General features: G+C 46.4%; 1 protein-coding gene across 1 annotated transcript; it reads left to right on the top strand.

Annotated features, from left to right (window-relative positions):
- Positions 1–3886: 3886 nt before the first annotated feature.
- On the top strand, positions 3887–7371 carry LOC117628916. The gene is made up of 3 exons (XM_034361460.1): positions 3887–5229; positions 5327–6360; positions 6443–7371. Exons 1-3 carry the CDS (start codon positions 3887–3889, stop codon positions 7369–7371), a joined length of 3306 nt encoding a protein of 1101 aa, XP_034217351.1.
- The last annotated feature ends 1760 nt before the right edge of the window (positions 7372–9131 follow it).

Here is a 9131-nt window from a genome sequence, read left to right as displayed (position 1 = left end):
GCCAGTGGGGAACTTCGCCCTTCCATCACAGGAGCTAAACGCGAAAACGGGTGAACAATTTGGCACGCCCAGTGGGACATCTCAGTATACATACTTCAGCAGAACCGTTCACAGGTTTACACATACAGGAAGCTCTAGCCAGAATTCATACTAGATATGGAGACAAACCAGATGGCTCGCAGGGAAGGTTCCGAGTCAGAAGAAAGCGACGCCAGACAATCAGCTCGCGGCAGCACAGGAAGTAGACATTCTGGAACTAACTCCAGAAGGATGAATCAAATACAGGAGTCAATACTCCGACAAGAAGCCACGGTCCAAAGGAGCCAAGACACTCTCAATAATATGACAGCAATGATGCAATGGCAGGTTAACAGGCAGTTCCGGAAAGACCGAGAGAGCGCCATGGCCAGAGTCCAAAACCCCGATGCTGTAGTCCAGCAGTTGGATCTCCCTCATGGTCCTCCACCAGGACTGGCATGGCCATACCAGGAAAATCCTTTAGTTGCACAGATAGCTGGAGTACCAGATCACAGAGAAGTCCAGGCTGGTCCAAGAGAGGGAATCCTTCCTAATCAAGAGCAGGAGGTCCCAGCCCGACCAAATGACCTTGTATTGGTTCAGCAGAACCAGCCAGAACCTCAGCCCATTCCACCCTTGGTGGTCCAGCATGATCAACCTTTGGCATTTCAGCCAGAACCACCAGCTGTATTGCCATATAGACCCAGAAGGATGGACCCTAATCCATTCCCTCCACCCGCAAGAGGGAGAAGGGGCAGAGGGGGCAATAACCTTTTTGCTAACCAGGACAGGAATAGACCGGGGGCAAACTGGAGAAATCACCCAGATATCGAAGAGCAGGAAGGGCACAGAGAAGAACCCCCACTCAGACCATACAGAATGGAGCCCAGAATCGATTACATTCAGGCAGAACAGGGACAGAATCCTCCCCCCATCAACGCTCTGAATGATATAGGGGCATTGCAGAGAATGATCAGGGAAATCATGGAACCCGAGGCCAGAAGAGGTGAAAGGCCTATATACAGGAAACCATATCCAGCCTGCATCGATCAAATACCATTACCTCCAGGCTTCAAAGTACCAAACTTCACCTTGTTCAACCGGGAAGATTCCCATGCTTCCTCAGTTGAACATATAGGCAGGTTCTCCGTCCAATGCATAGCTATTGAGAACAACCCTTTGTTGAAACTAAGACTCTTCGGCAATTCTCTCTCTGGACAGGCTTTCACCTGGTATACTAGCCTGCCAGCCAATTCTGTGCAGACTTGGGAACAGATGGAGAACGTCTTCCATGACTATTATTACAGGATCCAGCCAGAAGTCACCATCAGTGACTTGGCCGCCCTCAAGCAAAGCGAAGATGAACCAGCCCAAGACTTCATAACCAGGTTCAGAAAGCTTAAAATGAAGTGCCGGATCCCCATGGAGGAGAGACATTTCATCCAGATGGCCCAAGCTGCCCTTAAAATCTCTCTCAGAAAGAGGTTCGACGGGATATTGTTTGGGGACCTGGCAGAATTGGCTGATAAGGCTTCCAAGTACGAAGAGCTGCTCAGAGAGGAACAACAGAGAAGGAACTCCTCTAAAGGCACTTATTACAAATTCCCTTCCTCTTCGGTCCACCTAATTGGGGTGGAATCACAGGAAGACACAGAAGAGTCAGAAGAGAAGGAGGTTTCGGTGGCCGAAATGGCAAAACTAAAACATCCTATTAGTTGCAAAGCCCTTACAAAGCCACCTAAAGACCAAAAGCCACCACCATTCACGGGAGGATTCGTTCCCAACAAGCCAATGCAGAACAAGGTTTCCTCTTTTGATTTAACCAAGGTTGATGCTTTGTTCGATGAAATGCTGCTGCAGAAGGCAATAGAAACGCCTCACAGAATACCCAAGCCGGAGGAACTCAAAGGGAGACAGTACTGCAGGTGGCACAACTCTTGGAACCATTCCACCAATAGTTGTGTCGTTTTCAGGGACGTGATACAAGAAGGAATAACGGCAGGAAGGTTGAAACTGGCGGAAAAACCACCATCGGTCACGACAGATCCTTTCCCTCAACCACAAGTCAACATGGTTAACTTGAATTGGCCAGAACAGAGAGAAACTCAGCCAATGACAGATACTAGTTGTAGCAGAGGCAGAAGGATCATAAGGGAGACCAGCCAGAAACCAAGAGCCACCATATCAGCTGGGGTAGTCATTTGTAGCAGGTGCAAGTGTGAAACAGAGCTAGAAGTGGTTTTAGACAAACAGAATCAACCCACACCTAGTGTCTTTGATAGGATTGGAACCTCACCCCAGGGCAAAGCAAGGCACAGGAGCCATTTCAGGCCTTCACAATACAGCGAAAGGAAGGTAGAACAGCCCAGGAAGGAGACATCAATCAAGGCACCCGGGAATGGAAAGCCCTTGGCAACAATCATAGAGGGCAGGTGGTACTCCGTAGGGAAAAGCGGCAGACCAACCATGGAGTTAACCAGAACTCAGAAAAGGAGGATCCAGAGGCAATACTGCATATATCTCAAGAGCCAGAATAAAACTCAGGTACATATAGAGACCAATTCTTCCAGGAAAGGAAAGAATCCCGAAACAATGCCCCAGGCAGAACAGGAAGCTTGTCGCCCAAGAAAGCTACCGGAAGCAGACCCTCCGGCCAGATCTCCTGTCCATCCAGCCTCCTCGTCTGGCAATCAACCCAACATCTTGCAGGCACAATGGAAATCCGAGCCTACCCCGCAGCAAGGGAAAGATGACCCCACGGAGGGATATGAAGAGGAACAATTGGACTATGGAACATTTGCAGAAGGACAGAATGAACCCCTCGGAACTGAAGAACAAGATGATTGGACCGAAGAATAAGGGGAAGAACTGATGGAATTTGAGGAAGAATTGGATGCTGAAACAGGGGTTTTTGGCGCAGAGTTAGAAGACTTACTACAGAGTGACCTGGGAGTTAATATGGTGTTCATCCTGCCAGAAAAATTCAGGGCCGCCGAGGGACAAGGAAGCACCCTGGAAGGAGATGTTTTCTCTCAGGAAAGCTTTGAGTGCAGACTGGCGGAAACAAAGGAGATGCCAGAACAACAGGCAGACAACACCAGAACAGGCGGAACCGCCAAAAACCTAGCTACGGAGCAGTGTTATTTTCCCAAACCAACCAGAGAAATGGCAAACCATCTCAGGCCTTTATTTATAACAGCAAACCTCGGAGGCATCCCTATTTCCAAAATCATGATAGATGGAGGTGCAGCCATTAATCTACTACCCCACAGAATGCTGAGCAAAATGGGCAGAACAGAGAGGGACTTGATTCCAACACGTTTAACCGTCACCAACTTCGCTGGGGGCATCACAAAAATTCATGGCATCTTAGACGTGGATGTCATAGTTGGAAGCAAGGAATTAAAAATAGCATTCTTTGTGATAGACACTACTTCCACCACTTACAATGCACTACTTGGCAGGGATTGGATTCACTAGAGCCTTTGTGTCCCTTCCACTCTCCACCAGCAGCTAGCACTATGGAATGATGAAGGCCAAATGGAGATTGTAGAGGCCGATCCACGGCCATTCCTACCCTCTGCCATGTGTCTTGAAGCAAGGTATTATCATGACGACCTCGGTCCTTTTACTTTCTTTGGAATCAACCAGAACGGCCGCCCCCATGGTGTCACGGCCCAAAGGCTCATTGAAGAAGGTCTAGCCAATTCCATGGAGGACTGGAATAGACCTTTCTACGCTAAAAACTATGATGATTAGTCCCAATCAACTGGAAAAGGATCGAGCTACAACAATCCGATCCATCACAAAAAGATTGTTGATATACTGGGAAGAAAGGAAGTTTTTTACGCAGAATCCAGCCACCAATATGGCAGAATTCACTCACGAGAGTACGAAAGAGCAAGAAGAGGAAGTTTTGCAGGAAGAAGTATTGGATTTTGCACCAGCAGCATTGGATGACTCCCTGCCAGAAGTGGAGGATCCTCTACAAGAAATAAACTTAGGGACAAAAGAAGATCCAAGACCTACTTTCATCAGCACACTCTTAGAAGAACCACTCAAGTCTGAACTCATGGCACTTTTGCAGGAGTTCAGAGATTGTTTTGCTTGGCACTATCACGAGATGCCAGGACTGGACAGACAGCTAGTAGAACACAAACTGCCAATCAAAGATGGCTACCTTCCAGTTAAACAGGCTAGGAGAAGAATGTCCATGGACACGGAACTGAAGGTCAAGGAAGAAATAGAAAGGCTGCTCAAGGCAGGATTCATCAGACCAGCCATCTATGCCGATTGGCTAGCAAATATTGTACCTGTCCTCAAAAGAAAAACAGGGGCAGTTAGAATATGTGTGGATTACAGAAATCTGAACGAAGCATCTCCCAAAGACGAATATCCTATGCCAATGGCAGACATGCTAATAGACGGAGCCGCTCATAACCAGATGCTATCTTTCATGGATGGCAACGCAGGTTATAACCAGATCATGATGGCAGAACAAGACATCCACAAGACAGCCTTCATGTGTCCAGGGCATATAGGTGCTTTTGAATATACTATAATGCCTTTCGGTTTAAGGAACGCAGGTGCTACCTATCAAAGGGCAATGAATTCCATCTTTCATGATATGATAGGACATTCTTTGGAAGTATACATAGATGATGTAGTGATTAAGTCCCCCGAGGAAGGAAACCACATATCAAGTCTAAGGAAGGCATTTCTAAGAATGAGGCAGCACAAGCTAAAAATGAACCCCAAAAAATGTGTTTTTGGAGTTCAGGCAGGAAATTTCTTAGGATTCTTGGTTCACCAGAGAGGCATAGAGATTGACAAAAATAAAGCAAAGTCCATCATGGAAGCCCTACCACCTCGGAACAAAAAGGAACTTCAGAGTCTCCTAGGAAAAATCAATTTTCTAAGGAGATTCATATCTAATTCCGCAGGAAAGATTCAGCCTTTTTCTTCCCTGTTAAGACTAAAACAGGAACAAACATTCAAATGGGAAGAACAGCACCAGCAGGCTTTCCAGGAGATAAAAGACTACCTCTCAAATCCACCAGTTCTGTCCCCACCAAAGAGAGGCAGACCACTCAAACTCTATGTGTCTGCATCAGAGGTGTCCATTGGAAGCTTGTTAGTCCAAGACAACAAGGAAGGAAAGGAGCAGGCAGTTTACTATCTAAGCAGAACACTGACAGAAGTGGAGAGAAGGTATTCCGCAATAGAAAGGCTTTGTCTGGCCTTGTATTTTACTGCTGTAAAGCTCAGACATTATATGCTGCCACACACTATCTATATCATCGCCAAGATATATGTTGACAAGACCAATGCTGAGAGGCAGAATTGGGAAATGGACTTTGGCTTTGACAGAATTCACCCTTAGGTATGTCCCCCAGAAAGCTGTCAAGGGGCAAGCTGTGGCAGACTTCCTAGCAGATCACCCAGGAGAGGAAATTGAAAACATGGACTCTTTGGACATAGCAAATGCAAATCTACTAACCAGGGCTCATGTTTGCCTTAACAATCCAATCTATTCGATTCATCTTACACCTTGGAAACTATATTTTGATGGATCAAAGACAGATAAGGCTTCAGGAGCCGGGGGTGTTCTGGAAGAACCATTGGGGATCAGACATTGCTATTCCTTCCAGTTAGATTTCCAATGCACCAACAACAGGGCTGAGTACGAAGCTTTGATTATAGGGCTTGAGATGTTGGTAGAATTAGGAATCCAGTCCGTGGAGATCTTGGGAGATTCAATGCTTGTCTTAAAACAAATTGCTGGAGAATACAAGTGTCTAAATCCTTCCTTGGCTGTATATCTAGTAGCAGCTAGAAATCTGTTGACAGAATTCAGAGAAGCTACTTGGGAACACATCCCAAGGGAAGAGAACTTTGCAGCCAATGAACTGGCTCAGGTAGCATCAGGCATACAAATGCCCGAAGACTGCGTCCAAAGGATCATCAAGATAGGAAGAAAGAGTCTACCGTCAGTTCTGACCAGAGGAATGGAGATAGAGGTCAATTCTGCCTTGATCACTAAAGACGATTGGAGGGAGCCTATCATGACTTACTTGCAGTATCCCACTCTGCCCTCTGAGAGAAGAGTGAGAATCATGGCTACAAACTACCTCATGTGGAATGAAGATTTGGTCCGAAAAAGTAAGGATGAGGTGCTATTAAGGTGCCTTGGAAAGACAGAATATATGAAAGTCATGGGAGAAACCCATGAGGGGGTCTGTGGAGCTCACCAAGGAGGAAGAAAGATGTGCTGGTTAATTAGAAGGTATGGCTACTTCTGGCCAACCATGTTGAAGGATTGCATCAACTATTCCAAGGGATGTGAAGCTTGTCAAAGGCACGGCCCAATCCAGCAAGCTCCTTCTGTTCCCATGAATCCAGTGGTAAAACCATGGCCTTTTAGGGGATGGGCAATGGATCTCATTGGCAAAATCTATCCAGCCAGCAGCCAGCAGCCAGCAGCATTGTTTTATCATTGTTGCTACAGACTATTTCACCAAATGGGTAGAGGCCAAGCCAATCAAAACCACAACTTCTCAAGAGATCATCACCTTCATAGAAGAACAGATCATACAAAGATTCGGCATTCCAGAATCAATCACAACCGATAGGGGTTCTTCTTTCATATCTAGGGATATGCTAGATATGGCAGAAGCATTCAAATTCAAACTGCTTCAGTCTCCCCCCTATTATGCTCAAGCTAATGGACAGGCAGAATCAAGTAACAAGGTGATTATCAATATCATCAGAAAGATGCTGGAGAAGAATCCAAAGCAATGGCATGAAAAGTTGTCAGAGACTCTGTGGGCATACAGAACTTCAAAAAGAGAAGCAACTGGCATGACTCCCTATGCTCTAACCTACGGCCATGATGCAATTCTGCCTATGGAGATAGCAGTCCAATCTCTTAGAATTGCTCACCAGCACCATCTCACAGGAGAAGACTACTCTCAAGCCATGTTACTTGAATTAGAAGAATTGGATGCAAGTAGGATTGACACCCTCAACAAACTCTTAGCAGGAAAACAGGCTGTGTCAAGGGCATACAACAAAAGGGTCAGAGATAAGAGTTTTGAAGAGGGAGAGATAGTCTGGAAGGCAATTCTGCCTCTTGGAGCACACGTAGCTGGATATGGAAAATGGTCACCTACATGGGAAGGTCCTTTTGTGATTAACCAGATCCTCGGAATGGGGGCATATAGGTTGCAGGACAGAGATGGAGTTATTCACAATGCCCCAATCAATGGCAAATGGTTAAAGAAATTCTACCCAACCATGTGGGATTCACAAGCTGTACAGACAGACCCCGGGATAGAAAAAGAACAAGGCTGACTTTTTCTATGTTTATGAATCCATTTTTTTTGCTTTAAAATAGTTCGTTTTTTCTTCCAAAAGTTATGTTTGTTTACTACATCAAGGGTAAAATAAAAAGTAGTAAGATGCTATTTGAAAGAGAAGCAGAGCGAACTTTATTTAAATAGCCATCATAACGGCAAATTTGTCCAAGTAAATAAAGAGACGGAATTTGAAAAAACTAAAATCCTAATTTTCTAAGGGTTTCCTGCAGATTCGCCTTCTTGACAGAGAGTTCCTTCTGGAGCAGCACCCCTTGGTGGATCGAGGCTTCTGCAATCTCCAAAGCTGGCCTGGAGGCTGCAACCATGCTCTGCACCAGGAAGGTGGCCTTGGTCTTGGAACTCAGTCCAGTCCCAAGCCTGTTCTGCCCCTCCCTGCACTCTGCCAGTTGTTTTTGAAGCTCTTCAATCTGCTTCTCCAACTTATCCGCAGTGGCCTTGGCCTCCTTATATCCAGCCACCATCTGGTCCAGTTCTGCCTTCTGCCTTGCGAAGTCAGCCAGATTGGCTTCGTGTGTAGCTTTGCAGAACTCAGAGGTCTTGAAGGTAGGCTTGAGATCCTCATAGCGATCGTGCAGATTAAGCACATCTCTGGCCAAGCTTAGGCCCATCTCAAGAATGGGCTTTGGAGCCATGTTCTGTCTATACAGCAGGTCCAGATCTTTCATCAGCTGATCTAGAGCCCCTTTATCCTCATCAAACTCCAGCTCAGTGGACTGCCAGATTTTTAACCTCTCCATGGCCTCCTGCACTGCTCTAGGTTTTGCCTTGCTCGGAGGAGAGCTGAGTTTTTCCAGCTTGTCCAGTTGAGCATCCAGGTCCATCGCTTCAAACTCTTCCAGTTCTGGGTCAGCGAAAGAAGCCGTAGCAGATGATCCTGGAAAGGAGTGGATTGGCATCTGCAGAAGAGAGCATAAATTAGGACCAGGCAGAAAGTAAATATATATATATATTTGGAGGCTCAGAGGTTATGAAAACTTACAGCAACAATGGGAGGCTTCAGAGGGCTGGACACCGCGGCCAGGGCACCAGTGGCTTTAGGCACTTCCACCTGGAAAAGACTGCAACTGTTAGAAAAGGCAGAACAGACAGAACAGCAGAAAAACATGAACAAGTTGAGAAGGAAAATTACCACAACCACAGGAACAGCTGCAGTTGTCCCCACCTCAGCCTCCGGGACCACAACGGTTAATTCTGCCTGATCCACGGGGTCTGATGCAGATGGCTCCATCCGATCCTCGGCCTCTGGAACGGCAGTAGAATGTTCTGCCTCAGCATCCTCAAAAAGAGCCAGTTCTGAGCTAGTCAGCTCAGCACTCGGGCCTTTTTGTTGCTTCTGCGCCAAGGCAATGCTTTCCGCTATCACCTCAGCAGGAATCTCATCCTACAAAAAGGAGATCAGAACAGAAGGAATAAAGCGAAAGAAAAACTGACGCAAGTCACAGACTAAAACTCACATCATCTTCCAGCCCAGCCACCTTCTTTTGGGACACCTCCTCCAGCTCCTGCAGCTCTTTTTCCTGCTCCACCTCCTCAAAAGCTTCCCGCAGCTCGTCATCCGTCCCAGAAGGACTGACCGGGATTGCTGCGGCCTCTTCTACGGCAAAGTACTCCACTTCACCCTTCTTCTTAAGCTTTTTTAACTTAGTGGGAGGAGGAGAAGGACTCCCAGCTGGACAGAACAAAAGCAAAAGATTAGAAAAGAGAAAGCAGAATAAATTCAGAAAGAACAGTTGG

This window comes from Prunus dulcis, chromosome 5 (assembly GCF_902201215.1).
Source record: "Prunus dulcis chromosome 5, ALMONDv2, whole genome shotgun sequence".
Taxonomy (NCBI): domain Eukaryota; kingdom Viridiplantae; phylum Streptophyta; class Magnoliopsida; order Rosales; family Rosaceae; genus Prunus; species Prunus dulcis.
The sequence above is the reverse complement of the archived record's forward strand: the minus strand, read 5'-3'. Positions and strand labels throughout refer to the sequence as shown.